The sequence below is a fragment of the Mytilus edulis genome, chromosome 6, assembly GCF_963676685.1.
Source record: "Mytilus edulis chromosome 6, xbMytEdul2.2, whole genome shotgun sequence".
Classification (NCBI taxonomy): domain Eukaryota; kingdom Metazoa; phylum Mollusca; class Bivalvia; order Mytilida; family Mytilidae; genus Mytilus; species Mytilus edulis.
The window spans coordinates 54,329,316-54,353,182 of NC_092349.1; the positions used below are offsets into that span (position 1 = coordinate 54,329,316).

The 23,867-nt window shown below is 31.0% G+C and overlaps 2 protein-coding genes across 3 annotated transcripts; one reads left to right on the forward strand and one right to left on the reverse strand.

The window, feature by feature from the left end:
• Positions 1-1,556: 1,556 nt before the first annotated feature.
• Positions 1,557-10,946, forward strand: LOC139526132 (uncharacterized). Of its 2 annotated transcripts, XM_071321274.1 has the most exons (7): positions 1,569-1,738; positions 3,684-3,777; positions 4,797-4,829; positions 6,843-6,881; positions 8,218-8,253; positions 10,191-10,221; positions 10,822-10,946. In XM_071321274.1, the coding sequence occupies exons 1-7, from the start codon at positions 1,631-1,633 to the stop codon at positions 10,874-10,876; spliced, it is 396 nt and encodes a 131-aa protein (XP_071177375.1). In that variant the 5' UTR covers positions 1,569-1,630; the 3' UTR covers positions 10,877-10,946. The 2 variants fall into 2 exon arrangements, with proteins under 2 accessions (XP_071177376.1, XP_071177375.1); XM_071321275.1 differs by lacking the exon at positions 6,843-6,881 and having other exon boundaries at positions 1,557-1,738.
• Positions 10,947-14,287: 3,341 nt separating this feature from the next.
• Positions 14,288-20,085, reverse strand: LOC139526484 (vitelline membrane outer layer protein 1-like). Its single transcript, XM_071321636.1, has 3 exons — positions 20,026-20,085; positions 15,814-15,978; positions 14,288-14,518 (listed from the first exon to the last, which is right to left on the reverse strand). The coding sequence occupies exons 1-3, from the start codon at positions 20,083-20,085 to the stop codon at positions 14,288-14,290; spliced, it is 456 nt and encodes a 151-aa protein (XP_071177737.1).
• Between the last annotated feature and the right edge of the window lie 3,782 nt (positions 20,086-23,867).

Consider the following 23,867-nt stretch of genomic DNA (forward strand, 5'->3'; position numbering starts at 1 on the left):
TAACATGGCATACATAACGCACTTTAATATGTTTTAATTACCTCAGTACATGTGTGTTTTACAGGTAAAATGGAAGCCCTATCTTCTTAAATTCGTGTATTACTTATGTAGTACATACATGTATATTCGAAAGGCCTTGGTATTTAACTGAGACAGGATGTTGCAATTTTGAATCAATGTTATTTAGAATGTAATACCTCTGACCAGGTGTGATCTTATTTATGAGTTTGCCCCCAAGCAGAGGTTATTCTTTATATTTCATCACTAATCAGAAAAACAATTATATTTATTTATTCAATTTCATCCCTTTTTGATATAAAGTTATATATAATATATTTTTTTTCATCCTAAATATAATCATAGATATATTTCTAATACAAGGTTAAAAATTTAAAAATTTTATTGGCTGTTGTTATATATGTCAGTTAAAAAGAAATTTATTTTAACATTTAAAAAAGAAGAGTTTTTATGCCCCACCTACGATAGTAGAGGGGCATTATGTTTTCTGGTCTGTGCGTCCGTCCGTCCGTTCGTCCGTTCGTCCGTCTGTTCCGCTTCAGGTTAAAGTTTTTGGTCGAGGTAGTTTTTGATGAAGTTGAGTCCAATCGACTTCAAACTTGGTACACATGTTCCCTATGATATGATCTTTCTAATTTTAATGCCAAATTAGAGATTTTACCCCAATTTCACGGTCCACTGAACATAGAAAATGATAGTGCGAGTGGGGCATTCGTGTACTGAGGACACATTCTTGTTTTGGTCTAGTATGGTTCAGACTGGTCGAGTATTGTTCCGACTTTTGGTTAAGTATGGTTTAGACTGAAAAAATAGGTCGAGTACATTTCAAAAATGGGTTAAGACTGTTTCAGACTGGTCGAGTAATAGTTTAGACTATTTTCAACGGCAAAGATAAGGGTCAAGTACGATTCAGTACAGTCAAGTATGGTTCAGACTAGGGTCGAGTAATGTCAAGTAAAAGTCAGACCAATTCAGACTGGTCGAGTAAAAATCAGTACAGTCGAGTACAGATATAGGCCATTTCAGACTTTAATGGTTTGAAGTGATATGAATCATAAAAAGTTATGTTGTTTCTTTTCAAATTTGACAATTCTGAAAAACGTAAAAAAACAGAACAACACAATTAGCACATATTACATCATTACATACTATTCTCAAATCTATTAAAGAGGACTTTTCATTGCCGTATGACAGTACAATATGTTTCACAATTTCCGGAGTAATTGGCTCTTTTTTGTTTACAGTATGACCTATTAATCTTTAAGCACCTTCTTTGACAGATAAAACTAAATTTTATTTACATGGATCAGGTAAGCCTGCGAGCAGGTGAGCCCAACTAATAGCGTAAAACATGTCATTAATCTTGCTATGTGTTGAATATATTAAACACAATGAAACATGAGTGTCAGGACCTGGTAAATAGCAAATTCTATATTGACTGTTGAAAGAATTCAAAAAATAAAATATCAGGTGATTTCTATTTTAATCATTCTCTATTCAAGTGTCAGTCTATACAAATTTCGTATTTAACCGGTGAGTTTTTGTTTGGGTTTTGAACTCTGAACTTTCGTAATCCGGGTTCTGCTTTTATTTTACTTCCTGAACAACGATTATGAAAGATTCTTTGATAGGAAATTTTGTGGCTTCAACAGTGGTTTTAATTCTAGCATGTCTTTATTGCTTTTGCACGAGAAATAAAGGACCAGCAACTGAAGATAAGGTAATTTTAAAATAAGTTGAAACCCTTTTATATTATATGGATACGTAATCACAAGTACCATTACAATAATTTTATGAAATATGATCGTTTTCACAAGGAATGCTTTAGTAAATTGTGCACAAATAAAGTTTAATTATAAGGATATTTTGTATTCAATCATGTGAGTGGCTTAAGGCAACAAAAGATGTCGTTTGATATATCGTCACACAGATCTAGGTACATGAAGGTCAATACAGACATAGTACTGGTTCGGTTACTTTTTTACAGATCAAATATATAATTATATATATCTAGTAGGTACAATTTTAACAAGGTGATAGATCAACGGATATAGTTATTGCTAAATCTCATTTAAATGTAAGTCAAATGTTTGCCTTAATCCTAACCTATCTGATTTATATGTTCTGAAATCTGATTTAACTTGATTTTTCAGTTCCTGATTAATCTTCTATTTGTCTTGGTTAACATTTATGATATGCTAAAACTTTTATTTACATGGTTTTATTTACACGGAAATCTTTTAACATCTCATTTCATGCATGTGATTACTGGCCAATATAGAAATTATTAAATGAATTTCAAAACGTACAATAAACAATTGAAATTATGTTCCAGTTGAAGACACATTGAATAGATTTTAAACTAATTTGTAAATCTTTTGTCTTATCCCTTTGTTAATGTTATGAACAATGGCACTTAATCAATATCACATGCACGAAGTTTTTTTTTATTGTTGGATAGGCCAGGAGCTTTATTCATTAAAAAAAGAGAATTAAAAAAAGAAAAGAGAAGTCAAATGCTTTTAAAGTCAACTTTTTCTGAGCCATTTGGATCAATAGATTTCAATTTATTTCTATTTTTTTTTAAATTATTTTGAATTTTGAATGTCATGAATGAAAATGAGTTATTGCTTTAGCCATTTGATAAGGAACTTTACGTTCTGAATTTTCCTCAGAGTTTTGTATTTTTGTTTATTTTTGTTTTTCTTTAATGATGGATAAATGTTTGGTATCAAATCGGGTGTTACTGGAACCTTAGGGATGCACAAAACCAGCTTGAGGACGAAACAAATATATTGTTCATGATTGAATATTTTGGAACGAAAATCATTCACATAAATTGACCTAATCTATCGTCTTCCGGGTTGAATACCTAAAGGTTTTTCTGTGATCACGAAAGGCGTATTTTTGTACTCGTATGTAGGTGTTATATGAAAAAAATATATAAAATAACCATTCAGGATGGCAAAAAAAATATAGTGAAATAGCCATGCAAGACGTACATCATGTACATGTAGGAAGGCATCACAGAAAAAAAAGCCTTTTAAGACGTCATAATTGTTTGGACTAGAATTTCAGTTGTCCTTAAAGTGAGGTTTTTATATATCATTCGAAATTGCAATGTTAAAATTGGCATTCCTATGGCACAACAAAAAAAAAAACCACCCATGACAAATCGTGTCTTCAAAAATTATTTAAAAAACGGTGGAAAATTGAATAAGCACCTCTCCATTTATAAAGGAAATGTATATATTAATGGGTAGGTATGATTGTCAAATTGAAAATTGATGTCATTGGAAGATGTCAAATGCATTGTCTATCAAAATGAAATAAAATATTTTCTAAACAAAGAAATTCCGTATGTTTTTCTTTGTGTGTAGACAATAAACATGATAAGTACACACATACGTTGCAATCTTTTTGAATTATCAGTTCAGTGTGACTCGAATATCAGATATCAAAAATCGGATTGTAGTTATTGGCACATTGACCAATGTTGACAAGGTCAAATATATGAATGTAAGATGCCTTTCAATTTGTTTGTTTCAAAACCAATGGAAGTAAGACAAATACGTAAAGATGTTGCAGCCGTAGCAGATATAAATAAATACTTTAATTTGCTTTGAATAAATTATAACTTTTGCAAAGCTTTTGAACATTTTCAGGTGTCCCGCTGCTGTGAGGTTATGAAACATATTGCAATCTTTTTGGTTTTAGTCTTAGTATTTGCTTTTACAAAACAGATGGTAGATAAAGAATGTAAGTAATAATATTATCATTATAATTACTGGTAGGTATATTTGTTTGTTAAAGGTCAGCATAGTTTATAAACAGAACGATATATGAACCGTGCTTAACTAAAAGTGTATATTTTCTTCATAATATCCGATAGAATATACCATACCATTTTCTTCCAAAACTATTTTCACTAGAACGACTGAAATTGACACAAAATACGTTTAACAATCATTTAGTGAATCGATTCGATGCGTCGGTGTTTACACTCGCAATGTGGTTTGGAGTCGTAGATCTTTAATTGTCAGTAAAGTCGTCTTATCAGTACATACTGAAATAATACGTTGAGGACAAACTACTCAAACACACAGTGAAAAGGTCGAATTACTATCCTCAATGATCTGAAATTTTGCTATTATTGTGAACCCAGTCGTATACGTTCAAAACAGATTCGTACGGTTCACTATAGTTTCATTCCTTTTAAGTGGTAATCATTTTTATTTGATGAATGTCGTTTATTTATAACAACAAGCATCTATGGTGTCGTTGAAAAATGGGGGAAAAGGTTTATTAATAAGTGTCGTTTGTTAACAATAATAATTATCTGGTTCTTTTTAAGTGGTAGAATTAGTATAATTAATAAGTGTCGTTTATTTACGACAACAAATGCTATACTTGCGTTCTTAGTTTAATTGAAAAGTGTTTTAATTACTACAACTTTCTGTAGTTTCTTTCTTTCTCAGTGGTTGTATTCGTTAAATGAATGAGGGTAACATATTAATTGTTGATTTAATTGTAATATAGTGACACCTTTCTTTTTCATACTGAGTAACGTGAGTTTATTCTACATGTTGTGAGCATTTCCAAAAACTAAATAGTTCCAATAGTTTAACACTTTTAACTGGAGCTTTCGAAAGTTAATAAAGTTCATGGATAATCTCAAAGCAATCTTGACTTTACATTTTTTCAATATTTGATTTAGTACTTACGATTGTAGAAATTTAAAAAAACATAATGATACTTTAATTATTTTATACTTACAGGTATAAAGTGTTACAAATGTAATGATTATGAAGGTAAATTTTCTTTCTTATATTTTTAAAAATAGTCTTGCTTGTTGATTGTTGTTATACTTTAGCACCGTGATTTATTATAATTTAAGTTGATTTAATGATTTAAATAGGTGAGTTAACGACATGGTAGTTTCGATTAATGGAACTGTTATAATGTCTACATACTGAAATAAATTTCATACAGAAGATCAACAATGAGAAAATTTAAACTTTAAAGTCATATGAAACCTCAAATTAAAACAAAATGATGCATATCTTTTTTTATAGCAAAATGGATAGTTTTCATTATTAAACTTATGTACATATACTTTGTTCTGAAGAAAAATCTTTGATTTGTTCACATTTAGAAGAAGTTTACTTTTTAATTACTTGCTTCCAGAAAGCAATTCGCCGACATATTTTCCGTATGCAAAGTGACCTTAACGTGAACCCTTTCGTAAAAGTCCGGTGATCGCAATACGCATGGGTCTGTCACTGAAATAAACTATTATCTGATTGCACATGTTAAACATGTGCTCAATATCCATGCTTTTTTGTTGGTAGTTTATTATATTGTGACAATCGGTAAACTTCGGAGTCAGAATATGGCAGTTTAATGAGCTGCCATATTTGTTAAATCATAACAGACAGAGAGAAAAAAAATTGAAGATTATACGACATATTTGCGTAAAAAATGATTATATCGTGCAAGGAAGACTACGTTTATGATATATACATGCATTGGATCTAGAATTGGATGAACATTATTATTCACTAGTCACTCGTTTCATATGACTTTAAATTTTGAAATACTTAAACTGTTCTACTTCGGGAATAAATTACCTTAGGTGTTTTAGGCAAAACTATTTGGAACGTTTGGTCCTTAATGCTCTTCAACTTTATACTTTTTTAAAAACTTTTTTACCTTTTTTTAGATTTAAGCGTCACTGATGTGTCTTTTGTATACGAAATGCGCTCTTTGCGCAAAGATAAAAAATGAATCCTGGTATTAATGATGAGTTTAGTAACAATAACCTTACCAAGGGAAACACATCATGTGAAAATAAGAATAGGTGAAATAAGAAATGTGTCCAACAAGTAAGGCGATAAAATAACGGGTAGATGAAAAAGTCTGAAAAAATCGTTGACCTTTCTTCTCTTAAGTAAATTTAAGGTATGGTAGGAAGGAAAACGTCAGCACCCAAACATAGTTTGGTAAATTGGTAGTTTTGTTAAAATTTTCATTTTGAAATGCTTTTGAATAATCATCCAATAAACAATGGATTTGATTAAAGGGACACTAGCTGTGAAATTCAGATTCGCCGATTTGACTTAAATTCTTAGATTTCATTTAAAACATACTTAAAACAGAAATCCAAATTGCAATTAATCTGAAATAAATACATGAATTAGTTAAGAAAACATGCACTCGATAATATATTTCAGAATTTTGGGTGTATGCTAGACGCTATCCAATTAACTATCGATATGCCCTCCGAATAGTGCCGATAGTCACATAATCTGATATAGGCATAAAAGCAAATAAGAAAACATTGTGTATGTCTTTTTAAGGTCTGATTTCAAGTTATATGTTACAAAGAAGTGATTAAAAATTTTACCTGTATAAGAATAATTTGTGTGGATAGATTTAGTCAACGAAACGGTTAACCCTTGTTTCAATTTTAATGTTGAAATTCTTTTCTTTTAGAATGGCGTAACTAATCTCTAGCTAATGGGTTAATTATAGGTCTAATGCATACGGATTTAATGAGGTCAAATAATTAACTTGCAAGTGAATGATTTATCAACGTCATTTCTTTGTTTATTTTGACAAAATCATACAAAATTGGTTCCACAAAACTAATTGGTATTTTCAGTTTTTAACCTTTATAAGTGATTGAATCAAACGAAATAATTTTCCTTTTTTTCTCGTAGCTAGTGTCTCTAAAGATCAAAAGACTTGAGATACTTATATCTGTATAATAATAATAATTCCTTGATTTATCTTGGTGCAATATTCAAATTTTGCTTTTGTAGGACCTGAAATAGAAAGATGTTACGATCGTTGTTTACTTGGTAAGTCAATTGTCCATATAACTTTATGGCAATGTTCAAATCCTTCTTAGTTAGGATGGTTCTGGATGCACTGTCTTTTTTCATGTGTTTTTTTTAAATTTTATGTGCAATGTTTTTATATTTTGTTAACCATTTTTGAGCACTACTCTCTCATCTTTATATTTTGTTAACCATTTTTGAGCACTACTCTCTCATCTTTATATTTTGTTAACCATTTTTGAGCACTACTCTCTCATCTTTATATTTTGACACCATTTTATTCATGTTATTCTGATTTCTTTATTTATTTTTTTTGTATTTCTCACTCATTTATCTCTATTCTGTAAACCCCTATTCTCACCTAATATAATCCATACTACCAGTAAATAAATAGAATTATAAATTTAAATAAATATATGCGATGGAAAATTGAAACAACCTTACACTTTTGATAATTGAGAGTTGAACCGGACTGGTTAATTATTTCCTTTTATTCTATAATACAACAAAAGAAGAACAAATTATATAAATTAACGATGATTCCTTTTGTGTTTTGTTTTGATATGCATATATCAAAGACTCACAGTTGCTTTCCATTGAATAAACTATCATTGACCTTTGAAGAAGGCTCGTTTAACGTAAATATTTATCTTAAAAAAATGACAAACCCATTTAAGGAATGACTGTAATATTTTTTCAATCTATGAAGAAATAACATAAAAATTTTGGTGCACACTGAATAACGAGCGTAGCGGGTTATTTAACAGTGTGCACCACATTTTTTATGTTATTTCGAATAGACAGAAAAAATAGTACAGCCATTTCTTATAATTTAATTCTAAATTCCATTTTAAACCGTAGAAAACCATGAAAAAACGTTGATGACGTCACGGTCACACGACTAAATTATGTCTATGGGCTCATAACAAAATAACGTCAGCCAATCAGAAGACGCGTTACATCCAAAATTAAATTATTTAGAATTATACAGGTTTCTTTTCACCGTAGTAAACTTTTTATCATAATTTGACAATAAACCATTGGAAGATTATTTTTTATGAAACCTTTCCTGTTTTGATTTGATAATTCTTATTAATGATTCTAATATATTCTTTTCATACTATGTTTTTTGCAAGTCTAATAGATCTTTCGGGCATAGGCTCTTTTATTGATATCTGTATTGTTATCTTACGTTGAGAGAAGAAAAAGTCATTTCCCAATAACCATGATAACACTTACAAGACACGAATCAAGGGAACTAAACAACTTGTTACAGTTTTATAACAGAAGTGTCTTTGTAATTATTTATTGATTGATGTTAGGGTACATAATTTAAAATCTCATTTTTATATTAAAGTTGAAAGTTGTGTGGCGGGATGCCTTCAATCTGGAGGTAAGTGTTGTACAACTATGTAAAGTTTAAAACTTCAATTATTAATCGTTGGCGTGATTTCCAAAACTTGTTTGACAATACGACAAATTAATGATATTTTCATCATAGTCATTACGACAACAAAGAATAAATGTATGATTGAAACAGTTGGAATATACTTTTAGATATTTGGATGATATATTGGCTCTCAATAATGACGACTTCAGTATGTATAGTAAAGACATTTATCCTGTTAAACTTACTTTTAATAAAACTAATACAAACAATGACCACTGCCTTTTCCTCGATCTTGATATCTATATGATAAACGGAAAGATTAATACACAAATATATGACAATAGAGATATTTTTCTCGTTTCCTATCATTTATTATCCATTTTTAGATAATGACGTTCCCTTGTCATAATCTTGCGATATTTATATATCTCAACTTGTAAGATTCTATCGTGTATGTAACAACGTTTTAGATATAAGCGAGATAAGTTTATGTATTACTGAAAAATCATTACACCAGGGTTTTCGATATCATAAACTAGTCAAAACATTCACTAAATTTCATCATCGGTACAAGGACATCATTCGTAAATTTAACTCAACATAGTATCTCACATCCTATTATTTTGGTAATATTCTTTACAAAGCATAAAAATGTCAGTTTTCACCTCAAAAGCTAACAAAACCTTTCAACATACTTATTTAGAAGGAATATAGTTACATACTGTTGTCAGGTCATTGAAGATTGCATATTTTGGCTTTGATATTGATTCACTTATAGGGTTTTTGCATCGGAATTAAACACATTCATTTAAAACCAGTTGTTAGCATGACATGGGTTATGTTCCTCACATATATTTTATGTTGGTATGATACTAAACCCCTACTGGGAGGGATTGTGCCTGATATTCATATGATGAAGATATAATCTTTCAATCAGTTAAATTGAGGTCTGGAGCTGGCATGTCAGCTAACTGCTAGTTGTGTTTTTTTTTTATGTATGAATATCATTTTGTTTATCTTATTTTATTACCAATTCTTACATCGGACAGGGACTTCCCTTGAACAGAATTTCACTGTGCATATTGTTATGCATTTACTTTTCTACATTGGCTAGGGGTATAGGGGGAGGGTTGAGATCTCATAAACATATTTAACCTCGCCGCATTTTGGCGCCTGTCCAATGTCAGGAGCCTCTGTTCTTTGTTAGTCTTGTATGATTTTCAATTTTACTTTCTTGTGTATAATTCGGAGTTTAGTATGGCGTCCATTATCACTGTACATAGATATAGGAAGATGTGGTGTGAGTGCCAATGAGACAACTCTCCATCCAAATAACAATTTAAAAAAAGTAAACCATTATAGGTCAATGTACGGCCTTCAACACGGAGCCTTGGCTTACACCGAACAACAAGCTATAAAGGGCCCCTAAATTACTAGTGTAAAACTATTCAAACGAGAAAACCAACGGTCTAATCTATATAAAAAACGAGAAACGAGAAACACGTTTAAATTACATAAACAAACAACAACTACTGTACATCAGATAGATATTTGTTAAGGGGACAGCTGAAAAACGACTCCGGGTGCGGGAGTTTTTCGCTGCATTGAAGACATATTGGTGACCTTCTGCTGTTGTCTGTTCTTTGGTCGGGTTGTTGTCTCTTTGACACATTCCCCATTTCCATGCTAAATTGCACTGATTTAAATATAATGATAAAAAAAAACATAGTTAACTATATTAACGTTTCAGCCTTTAAAAAATTTAAATCTTAATATGTGTTTAAGCCTTACAAATAGCAGTTTATCAGATTATGTCCAGAAGATTAAGTTTTTCTTTAATATGTAATAAATTCAAAGTAAGCAACATGTGTCTTAAAAGTTAAGATATGGACAATGTTAATATTGTTATTCTCATTGTCTTTATCTATTTTGAATTGCAGAAAATCGTGAACAGTGCATGAAACAATGCAAGTAAGTGTGTATTTCTATGTTGTTATAGTAATAATACTTGACAGAATTAGGATATTAATTAAAGATATTTCATCGCTCATCAAAAATGCATGTCTAAAAAATGTCCGTATCTACAGTTAAAGATTACAGTTACATGTATATTTATATCATGTAAAAGAGGGACAACAGATACCAAAGGGACAGTCAAACTCAAAAATCTAAAATAAACTGACAACGCCATGGGTAAAAATGAGAAAGACAAACAGACAAACAATAGTAACCATTGTTAATTGTAAATGCACATAGTACACATTGTAAATTGCATCTCCATTGTTTCAATTCACATTCGAAATCGATGCACTTTTTTATAGTCCTTTTATGATATTATTATGTAAGTTTTGTCATGTGTTATTTACATAACATGCATAATAGTGATATATTTCATTTTGTAATAACTTTGTTTCAGTCTTCATTGAATAAATGATGTATAAAACACTTTTTCTTAGATTTGATTCTGTATTATTCGAATGTACAAAAAAATGTACCAGGTATCATAAAATGATTGGGATATATTACATACGTTTTTGGTCTTATTCAGGTAATTCTTATTCTATATTTCAGAATTTTTGAATGGCAAAAAAGAGAAAACAAGACATCTTCAAGTGAAATGTTATAAACTATATATCATATCCTGTATTTCTTAAATAAAGTTAAATAGTTCTGACCTTACAAGACATGTTCATCCTTAGATCCTGTAAGTTGTTATCGCTTTATTGTTTGTTTTGAATTAGAATAGTACTTGAAAGATGTTGAATGTTCGCTTTGGAATTAACACGTGATCTTTGGTTAGGAAGAGGCATCGGTGTATGGGTAGTCTATGCAGCCGAATTAATGTATCTCTAGTCTATCAGCTCTGAGGCTGTGAGTTCGAATGCCGCATGTTGCAGGTTTAATTTTTATGCCGGCGCAAGAAAGAAAAAGCAATCGAGTTGAGATGATCAATGATACTTTGTGTATCGCTATTTTACCTATGACGACGTTGTAAATTTCATGTTAATTACATTAGTAACGCCAAGTGTCTCCTTAGTTTCTAGCTTTAATTTTCAAATTCAAGCGAGTAGCACGATATAAAGAATAATCACAGAAAAGGATCAAAGAAAAAATGCACAAAATAGCGATAAAAATATTTATTGACAAGTATTGCTAGTTTTCCTATCTTTCTCCGCACACTTTGACTATCTCCACCAATAAAACCTAATCGCCACGAAATATCACTGTAGTTTTAAAAGTGAAGTTTAACACCAACAAATCAATCAACTGTTTCGGGAGACCACTCTTTATACCTTTAACAACATGAATTTAAAATAAGAAGATGTATAACAGTGCCTATGAGAAACTCTTCACTCAAGTGAAAATATGAAAACAGAAAACAAAAATTGGTCATCAGCTCACTAATGTTTCAACTTCCTGAGTCAACGTTGACCTTACACGAATTTGTCTTTTTCGTTAAGTATTGTTTGGTCATAAACCTCTTCCACTCTTTCAGTTCTTATAAATTGTTGGCTTTCACATATCAGGCTTCGATCGTTTCATGAAGATGAATTCAGAAAAGTGATTCAGAAGTGAGAAATGTAAATACAATGTATTTTGTCATTATTCAATGAGATATGTACATAATTTGTTTTTAGATACCTATGATTTATATTTCTTTGTGGTGCCAGTCTCCATGGGTGATGGAAAACTTGCATGTTCGTGGTTATTAAATTTCTAGGTTTTGCTAAATTCTGCAAACAATACTATAAGAAATTTGTTGGTCGTGGAACTTTAAATTTTTTGGTTTACATGTAGCCCACAAAATCAACGAAAATTGGTATGCAACCAATAATAATGAATCCACAGTGTATGGTTGATCTGGTGTATTGGCCCCGTCTTAAGATGACCATGTGTAAGCTTGTTCAACTCAATTTGACTTGCTAGTATTATAACAGTGTTTAATCATATAATAAACTTCCAGTATTGATGTGTATGTTAAAGATAAAATTTATTTGATTCCAGGTATCTTTTAAATGTCCTCGGTCATGTCTTTTGTTGGCGTTAAACAGGCGACTTTAAACAGATTACGGCTTCGGTAACACGAAATTCTCCTCATAGTTTAATTTTTGTTCTATCGCAAGTACTTTAGTTTGGACATGAGTACCTTGCACTGCATCGATGAGTAATATCAATTGGCTGATTTTCATATTTTTTTAAAGAAAATTTGAAATGCAAAAAGCTTAACTTTTGCAACAACCTCTTTGGACCATTGTGTCGCAAGGTGAACTATTTAAGAGGATAATTTATGTTGATAGTAATTTGCGTAAACGCCAATACAATCGTCGTCAAATTCTGAAATAATTCATATCGTAGATATTTGTAATTACAATAGATATTGAACTTCCGCAGTATCTTGTGCATCAAACTATCGCCACCTCTACATGCTCTTGGTTTCCTATTTGATACGATGAATGGAATTTTATGCCAATCGTAAAAAAAACAAGCGGAAAGTTTCGTACATTATTTGATCATTTCGTGAACTAGCGCAAGTGGTCCCTGATATCAGTAGTGCAATGTTGTATTTAGTCTCTTTGCACGTTCGGCTTCAAGACCAAAAATGTCAAATGCATATTGATAATTGTATTCACCGATACTGTGTTTCTATGCATGATATGCAAAATAAATACAACTTCTATGAAACATGATATTAAACCCATGCTGTTTAACAAGAAAAAAGGTTAGAAAAATATCAGACCTACATTCAAACTCATAGATCGAAAATATCAACGTCATAGCTAAAAAGAAACAAACAGACACACAATAGTACACAAGACGTAACATAGAAAACTAAACACTTAGAAACACGATACCCACCAAAAGCTAGGGTTGGTATGAGGTGCTCCGAAAGGCAAGTAGATCCAAGTTGATCCTGCTCCTCATGTGCCACCCGTCGTATTGCTCGTGCAACCACAAACCCGGTTATAGTCCTCTTCGGTAGTTCACATTCGTGAAAAGGGAATGGGGTTTTAGTTCCGACATTAGGAACAAAAGATAACATCTGTGAAACGGATATTCTATAATCGGCAATGATTGACGAAGGATTGGCTTCAACTTCACAATTTGAAACTCTCGGTTTTATACCTTCCTTATGTGAAACAAACCTCTATATCAATGATAGAAAATATAAGCCCGGAATATCGTATCAATTAAGAGATATTTACTCCTTTTACCGGCGCTGCTGGACTGTTGCTACATAGAAATGGAAAGTTCACAAAACTGAAATCATTTCTTATGTTTTCAAACAAATTTTAAATGTAAGTAAAGATATGATTCAGACATAACTGTATCTGTTGTATTATTTATCTCTAGTTTGATGGTATCAGATGCAAAAGTATCCCTTTTATATGTAACCATTGTCCAAAATCTGAAATTTAATGCACGAATTTTATCATTATTGTTATCATCAATCTATTACATGTCTTATATATCCATTAATTGAGGGGGAGCCACATTAACACTCCAAGAATCTTAGTACAAACGCACCTTTCTCTGTTTGTAAACAAATATCTATGTATCAACTGAAGCAGTAAATGATAAAAAGTATCAAACCAACAATGTAAAAGGCAAATATATAGTAACTCTTTATAACTCGCACATTTTTTTCACACAGGCCACATCTACTGAATTGATTGATGATTTATTTATATCACTGCAACCAAACAGCACCACAAACATGACTGTGAGAATCAGAATACATAAAAACATATGACTAGTAAAAAGGATCTAATGTTCTGACAATTTCATTGAATTCCGAAACACTAGCGCATTTATGCCTTGGAGTGAAAGAAAACCCGTCACGAAAATAAATACAGAGGCATATGTGTTTATTGTACACATGAAAAGTAAAACCAAGTATATCATGGATATCATTTAATCACATGAAGGAATTTTGGAAATCCTCATTGTATAAACACGTGGTGATGCTTGTAAATAAACAGATAAACAAACAAACCAAATCCTCATCATACCACATCTTCTTTTTTATAAGTTTGTATTATTTACAGCAATAGAACCGTACGTCATTCAATGCCGTATCATCGCCTACTCCTTGACGTGGTGCCATTCTAACTTGCATACCACATATAGCAGATCTTTCAGGACATGTTTTACTCCAAGCTCCAAACTTCCCTCTAATTCCAGATTTACCTAAGTCACCTTTCTTCCCACCATTGATTTTTCTGCACTTAAAACGTACAGAGTTTGCAGATGTATCATCTCCAGTACCCTAAAATCAAATAAACCACTGTAAATTCTATGTAAAACATAACTGTCGAGAGTTGACAGATACTGTAAGATATGAATCTATTTGGACATTAAAATTCAATGTTCCCGATTACCACGAAATCCTCGCAAACTAGAACCAACGAATAAAAATCCACAGTGTATGGATCAACCTATGGGGTCTATTTGTTCTAACTGCAGGTATGTAACAGGGAAAAAGGCTCGGTGAGTAATATTTTCTATCGGTTCTTAATCTCATTTAAAATTAATGCTGTATTACCTTTATAAGAAACGACTTATCATTTATACTATTATTGTATCCATTAATTTGATAGATTTATACACGTAACAATAGCCTGTATGTACTACGAATATATAATCAAGTCAAATATTCAAGTTACCTATAAAATGGTATGTGGGTTACCGATTTAGTTGTATGCGGGTTACCGATTAAGTTGCATGTGTGATTGATTGATTGATTGATTGTTGCTTGCTTAACATCCAGTGGCAAATATTTAATGCATATTAAGGACGAGAACAAGTTCCCAATAAGTACTATAGGTAGGTCTTAAAATAATAGAGGCAATCTGGGATGATGGTCGGGGAAATTTGGACTGCAACTGGAAAATGAGGGTATATTGGACGGGAATTTTGCCTTGCAGCAGGCCACCAACAAACCCCTCAAAGAGTTATTGCAAGGATTCTTAACGTGCAAAGAGCCTGGCACTCTATTTACACGAGGCATCGGATATAACGTCCCCAATCTGACCGGACGTGACTGCGAACTTGATACATCCCGCACAACCATAAGGACGCCTCACTTCGGCAAGCGTTTTACTGCCGGTCGGAAGAAGACCAAGTGACAATATTTCTATTCCCCAATCACCCTTGGGTTAATTGTATGTGTGAACCCATGCCTATGCTTAAAATGTTTAAACAGATATATTTATAATTGAATGAAAAAAATCATGATATATCTTTTACGAGAACAAAAAATATCAATATATTATCAGTATTATGAATATTAAACATGTTAAAGATTTCCTCAATCCACGAAAATGGATTTGATAACTATGATTACTCTTACTGGACTAAATATTAAGTAAATGAACCATCCGGTAATATAAAAGATGCATAATTGACGTAACTTTGTGTTTAACCAGGACCTTTGCAAAATATGTTACGATGCTGGTAGCAAAACTAAGTGTAAAAAACAAATGAATTTGATTAAAAAAAATGTACAGCTTTTCACAAAATACTGTATACCTGTTTTGGTTGAACTTGTAGACGAAAACTAACCAAACGTTTACCAGATCGACAATTCAGAGCTTTTGTCCATCGACCCCAGGGACCTTCTCTCGCTGTTATAGTACCACCAGTATTTGGAGCGCTAGTTCCTCTTCGACATTTAAGTCGAATAGCATTTAAACCACTGTCGTCTCTTTTTCTTTGTTTTGGTGCTATCTATAGAATTGTTTTGTTTAATGATAACTGAGAAAATGCAACTTTCCTATGAGTATAAAGCTGAGACAGAATAAACAAACATAGTGCCATAAGTTTTGAAGGGCAGTATATATATATATTGAATATTTTCAGATGTACATTTTACCTTTGTTATGTACCTTTTTGAGTCATTAACCCATTAATCATTCTATGTTTGTAAACATTCCAAAGACAATAACTCTAATACGTGTTCATATTAGTTTGAACAAATTTCATTAAATATGCCACATATTTTATTTGCTTATATCCTTCTTCATATTTTTCTTGCATGGTAAGAAATGGAGCAAAAGACAAGCAGAGGTCTATATATATGACGTCAATTTGACATTGACCTCAATTTTCAGAAGACTTTTTAAGGGGCTGGGGCGTCCTAATTAAAATTGATTGAATTTTCAATAATTTGTCCAAATGAAGTTTTTATCATGCTGTTTTCAAAAGTATGATAAAAAGTATAGGTCAGCGGACTTTTTGTTCCCGCTACAGGTTGTCCAAAATTTTCAAGTTTTGTAAATATTATGCATGGAAATCCAAATTGTGTTTAAACGTTACGCACGCTGTTCCTACAACCCCTAGGATTTGTAACACAATCTTCGAAATTTCCACCGCAAAACAAAATAAAAATGTTAGCAAACACGAACCACTATAAAACATGTACAAATTCAATAGATGTTTTAAATACTAAGTAATATCTAGTATATTTGAGGATTAAAATAACAAAGTTATGTGAAAAAAACGGATGTCCAACGTTACATTTATGAAAAACTGTTTTGACTCTTATGTATAGTGATCATATTTCTTATTCTCTGATCTTCCAGGAACAACGGTATGTGTCGGTTCTTTGTGGCGTTAACGCCGTTATTTTGCCAAATTTCATTTGACTCGGTGGTCGCATATTAAGCTTGAATAATAAAAATGTCCAACGACGTTTTTCGTTAACTTAACGACTGAAAGTGAATTTTATAAGTAGATATAGCGAAAAACGAATAAAAAGAGTAAGACAATAACAACATCTACCAAAAGTACAAATATTTACCTCATTGTTCGTGAGTTCAAATATTGCAAATTTTTATAAAATCTTCTCTACACAGTCGTTTTTCAAGCGGTAGCCATTTTGTCCAAGTTGATATTTCATTTTTCAAAGCAGTTAACGCGTATTTTTTAACTGATATTTCAATAAGTTATTTATAATTGATCAAAACAAAAGTTAAATACACGAGGAGTACAAAATGCCAAAATTCTTTTCTTATAAACTACATATTTGGGTCTTTAAGGAATACATTTTTTCAACACATTACAAAACGGTAGCCATTTTGTCCAAACGTCGAAAAACGTCGAAAAATCCGAAAAACGCTAATTTCCGACGTTACATGTCCTAAAGTTTCAATTAAATGTTCATGATATAATTAAGACAAATCGTTTGGTGAAATTTGGAAAAAGATGTTGATGGCTGCCGAAAAAAAAAAGAATAGTGCATGTTGCTACATGTATAGACTCCGACCGGGACATAGATTCGACACAGGTTAAATTTTGCAATTTTTATTGATCGTTTATAGCTTATATCGATTTATTTTAAAGAATCGTGAAAAGGGAAATTTAATCGCATTACATGAACTTCGTTCAACTTTTGCAAAGACAAATTGGAAACACCAAGACAATCCTCTAAATGTAAAATCAATGCGAATTTTAATTTATGTTGCGGAAGGACTTCGAAATAGATCTTTTAAAGTAGTCTCTTCAGTAAGGTGCATTCACCAATTATATTAAAAGACTTAATACAAGTCCACGGAATGTTTTACCTTGCAATTTGTCCTGCTATTCATGTTATAACTGAAAGTTATTCCTGTACTACATGTACTAGCGAAGCCGGAACTTTTCGTCAATATTAACTTGTGCATGAAATTGAGGTAATTGAAAGACAAATCCAAAACAGCAACGAAAACCGTTTCATTGAATTAAAAAAACCCGGGATTATCTTAGCCGTTTTTACGGACAATTCAAGAGTAGATTACTTTATTTTAAAATGTATATCAGAAGTTAAACAATTTAAGCAAGCAACTTTAGAAGACTTGGAAAAAAATTCTCAAGCCAAGATTCACGAAATTGAAGGGGTGTATTTCGACAAATTATGTGCCAAGAAAAATACAATTCTATTCAAAAAAAGAAAAGACAAATTAATCAAGGTTAAAAATGTTTCGATTTACTTGCAGAGTGTCAGATATATTTGTATTGGGGTTCAATTAAGATATGGAAATTTTACAATAACAGATGATATGCACCATGAAAGTTAAACATCCTATGATAAAAGTTTTGCACATTATTTATGGAAACCGTATACGTGTACTTCCGTGCAATTTTTCCTTCCTACATTACTTGCGACAGTAAGTACTGCATTTTTAGGTGAAATAACTTAAAAGGTAAACATTATTAAATCGATTTCCACAACTTGAAGTAATTTATGATAAAATGATATCACAAAAAGAACAGAACCAGAATCAACCAACAACATATAAAAAAAACCGAATAAAACTTGCAAAAATTAATCAAAGTCAAAAACCCTCTTTGACGCCGCATTTTTAGTGTAACGTCGTGTTGTAGGAACATCGTGCACAACGTTTTAATAATAATAAAAAAATACACAGTAGAATAGTAAGATAAAATGGGAGAAGATAGAATTTATGACCTGTTTTTATATAATAAAAAGAAACAGATGGGGTAACCGATCTTGTTTTCTTTCTACCTATTAGGTAAATTCACAACACTTCTATTAAAGAAATACTTTATCCGAGTTATCTCCCCTTGTTTGACAAAGTTGAAAAAAATAATCAAACACAAATATTGTTTTTGAGAAATTACAGCCGTTGTTATGATAAAACACACAATTTCCTTTATTTACATTAAAAGTCTAATATGTAAATTATATACTAATCTCAAAATTTGCACATTTAAAAAATCTACAACAACATGTATAAATATATCTTCTATGAATACGTAATTCAAGCATCATAAGCAGCCCTCGAAAAACAAGAGAAACCAAGCAACTTAACAGATGTTGAAAACATGGCTACATGTATGCTTTACAACAAAATTATTTCCAATTACACCTGTGTACATTTTTGTATTTGGCGGCTTTCTGTTCAGTGTTATGGTGTTTTTTAATTGTGTAACATCTCACAGCGGTATACTACTAAGCTTTTATTTATTCCCCTCATTTTATTGATTTTGTATTTACATTGTATCAGATATCAAATTTATTCGTTCCGCGTATGGTCAAATGTATCAATAAGTTTTTTTATTAAGTTAAGGCACTTCAACTAATATTTTATGGTGTGTCCTCTATCTATGTTGTAATGTTATACTATTGTTTTAGATACGGGTGAAAGTTGGTAACTATTAAAACGTTTCAACCCGCTGCATTTGTTTGAACCTGTTCTTGGTCAAGAATCTGATGATCACTTTTTTGTCGTTTGTTGATCTCAATTTTTTTACATAGATTAGACCCCAGGTTTTCACGTTTTAAGAGATTTTACATTAGCCATTTTCGGGTCCCTTTATAGCTTACTGTGTGGTGTGAACCAAGGCTTTGTTGAAAGCCGTACTTCGATCTTTTATAGTTTTGAATTTTACAAATTGTTATCACATGGACGGATAAAAATTTATATCTGATTGACACTCATACCACATCTTTTTATATCTAGTCTAGAATCAGCTAATTGTCGTCGTGCGTTAATTTTTCTTTCAAATTTACGTTGATGGAAAAGTGTTTGATAAATTCCGTCGAATATCCATACCTTATTTTTACAAGATGAAAGATTTAAAGCGTGACGAAAACTTATTTACCTAATAAATGCTGGGCTATTTATATGTATATATATATTTTTTTTACGTTAAATTGTACCATAGTTATCCTCTTCGTATTGTTGTATGTGTGTTTAAATCGTGACTTTATCGTACATGTGTCATGATTATTGTTCTATAAAAAATAAAATGTTACCTTCAATAAAAACCCACTTGCATGATATCCCCTTGCACAAAATTCAGTTCTACTCCATTTCCCCCATCATCCTCCATTTTTTACCGACAAAACTCTTGTCACAGTTCTTTGGGCAGATTTAATGGTGTGACTTTGAACCGATGAACCTTTTATGTGGGTTGATAGAACCGTTACAAAAAGGCATATACTTATGAAACATAAAATTGCCCTAAAATACAGAACATTATGATAAAATAGACATAGCTGCATCTGTTGCAACCAAAGTTTTAAAACACATTTCTTGATTTAGCACTATAATCATAATTCACTATAGAAATTATTGTTCATAAATGATATACCTATATGGTGTTGACAACAACAAAAAAAGTTGTTTCACGTCACATCTTAAGTATTAATAGTATTATGGCAATGTTAAGTTACCGTAAAATATATGTTATGTTACGAGTTTGTTTTTTAATTCATCATGCTTATTTTTTTATGCGTTTTAAAACGATTGTCGCTATCTCGCTGTCTTTATATTTCAAGTGCCACCTCTAAATATTTGTGGATCATGTCGTGCTTTGGTCTGTATGTCCGTTTTATATTCCTTTCGTCCTGCATAAAGTTACGTTTTTTTGTCAACTAATTTTACCACGAAGTTGTAGTTATATTGGTGTGACTCTAAGTACAAAATCATGCTAATTTTAGTAAATCTATTTCATTTTTTACTTTGATTCTACGGTTTATTTATCATAACCACTTGATACACTTATACAATACATATCAACAGGTTTAGATTTTGGTCAATGAATTTAACATGAAATAAATGATAATGTTATCTTACGTAACACAATTCAATCTAGAGTAATGCCAAAGTTAAACTTCAAACCTGATTCCCTGAAATTAACATGATAACTAAATAGTGCGGAATAAGCATAGTGTGTATTGACACCTATTCTTGTTCTAAATGCATTTTTCTTCATAATCTACAATCGTAATTTCTATTTTGTTTTTCTATAGCGTGTGCTAATATTTTATGTGGGAATTCGATGTTTGCTATACCACTGTTCATTCCTGCTCACTTCATGACAATATCATTATATCAATCAGAATGAATTATTTTGCAGTGTTTTATGAAATAATTTTACTTAAAGACATGTATTATTTGTGAAATATTTAATGTTTAAATGGCGAATTTTCTGTATAAAGTCAATACTAATGCAGATTTTTGAAGTCCAATCTTTTTTTTGCCTTAAATACGCAAATAAAAGTTAAAAAAACTATATCAATAGAGAACGACATGTTTACGAAATAATAGCAAAACGTTTTGATTTTTATTAATTTTTGCAAAATAATATCTGACATTTTTTTCCCTACCCAATTTGCCCCTAATATTTGTTATTATGTGGACCGGTCATTGTTATTGAACCTTATGCAATTTGATTGGTTTAAGTTATTATTAGTTTAGCCATACACTGTTTATGCTTTGCATACATGACTACATGAATTGATTAAATCAGAAGGTGCATGATTGTGTACACTTAAATGACCTTCAAAATGGACACTGGACGAGTCAATTTTATGTTTTATCAATGAAAGTTAAAATATGAAAGGTGCGAATTGCCATTTTTTCTATTTCCACAAAATTATCTGAATACGTAGTTGATAAATTATTTTTTAAAAGCCTATTGTGGAGAAAAAAGAGAAAGTTTACAATTTATTCCATTAATTTAAACAAGTCATTTTTCGAAAAGAAATGCCGATGTATATTTTACGCACGGCTTCGTCAGGTAAAACTATAGTTTTTCATTTGAATTAATAATTACAATTAATCCAGAACTAAAGTTGTCTTTAAATAAAGTCAAAATATGTTCGAAATCAAAAGTTAATACGATCGTTTAAAGGTCAATTTCGTATGCCTCACAAAATCATGTTAGGCACTATACTATTATAGTGTTATTTGTTTGTATCGTAATGAATTGTAACTGTACCTGAATTTATTTGTCATATACCAATATACGTACCAATTATGAACTGCTTTACACATTTTCAGTCATTCGAAATCATCGAAAACCATTCCATATGAAAACCAAGGTTACCTGACATGCTATCCGAAAAATAAGATAAAGGACATATAAAGGCATATAATATTTTTCTTCGATTTATTCATATAGTCACAACATGTTTTATAACTGCAATTATATTCTACTTATTTCTTTACAGATGAAAATAAAAGTTAAATACATACATGCATTTATTTCATAAGAAGTGTGTTTGCGTTAAACATGAATGCGTATGTTTATTAAAAAAAAACAAATGTATTTAAATAAAATCTACCTTATTGCGATTACTTAAACAATACTTTTTGTTTTACATTTATAATTGTTTGCTTTACACTTCTACCAGGAACGCTATGAACCGAAAATTTGAAAACCTGTTATTATCAAAACCTAAAAAGTTGAGAAGCTATATTACCAAAAAAAGAACTTTCAAATTCTGCCGTTAGTTTTCTCGTTTGAAGTTTTTACATTTGACAATGTCATTTCGAAGCCTTTTACAGCTGATTATGTTGTTTAGGCTTTATTTCTTGTTGAAGGCCGTACGGTGACATATAGTTGTTTATTTCTGTGTCATTTGGTCTCTTGTGGAGAATAGTTTCATTGGCAATCATACTGCATCTTCTTTTTTTTATATAAATAAATCTATCTAAGGTAATTTCGACTTAGGGAGTTGACAGAATAGATTTTTAATGATTTCTAAATTTATATAAACCAACAAATAAAGAAAGATTTGACATAAACCACATCAGTACTGAGATATTGGTTTACTTAGCTGAGATACCATCGGGAACTGATTGTCAACCATGCAAGAGCATTATCGATGCTGGTAAAGATAATGAAAACAACTGTATATAAATTTCGAGCAGTTTGTTGGTATTACATTTGACGGATTCAAGATGTGATTTAAAGGGCATTCACAATTAATATTTAATCGGAAAAATGTTAATTTTTGTAAAACCGTTAAATTCATTTTCATCGGCGCTATTTTTTGTACAAACGTTCATATCCATTTTGATTTCTGTTGGTTTAAGATGTACTTCTAAGCAGAAATGAAAAAAAAAAGATATTTGCAAAGATGCGTACAGTTTGTGGTAGCTAGGTCAATACGAATTGTCAAATAACTTAGACATTCACAACTTATTATTGTTGCCAAATGCTATTTTTTTTTCGCCTATGCTATAATATAATGTGAAATATAGTACACTGGCATATTGTACCTAGCATTTAGCACACTTAGTGGTCACTTGTGTGATGCAGTGTTTTGGTATGTTTGGTATCAACACTGACAACATATATGCATAACCCTGCATTTATTTTATGATGCTTATTCGAATGTAAAAATCAGATTATTATGCATTTGCATTTGCAGTCCTGTTTCCTTGTAATAATTACAATTTTATGGTGCATTTAAAATGTTATGTTAATTCTCTAAAGATTTGCAAAGTCTTAAAATAACTTCCTCATTTAAAATAAAATTACATTTGTGTTGGCACTAATACCTATGAATAAATTATTTATTATTGCCTGTAACAATGAATTACATCAAATGGAAATATTACAATTTCACAAGTGTTCATTTTATTGATAATTAAAATAATTCCACTCTTCGTTGTGTGAACAGCACCTTGATGTTCAGTGAAAACGATCAAACTTGACAAGATTATCAACATACTCAGCGATAACCGATTAAGAAAGAAAAACCTTAGACAGTATTAAGAGAATGGATGCTTGAAAATATTTTTCTATTTGACCTATAGTTGTTAATTTCTGTGTCATTTTGGTCTCTTGTGGAGAGTTGTCTCATTGGCAATCATGCCATA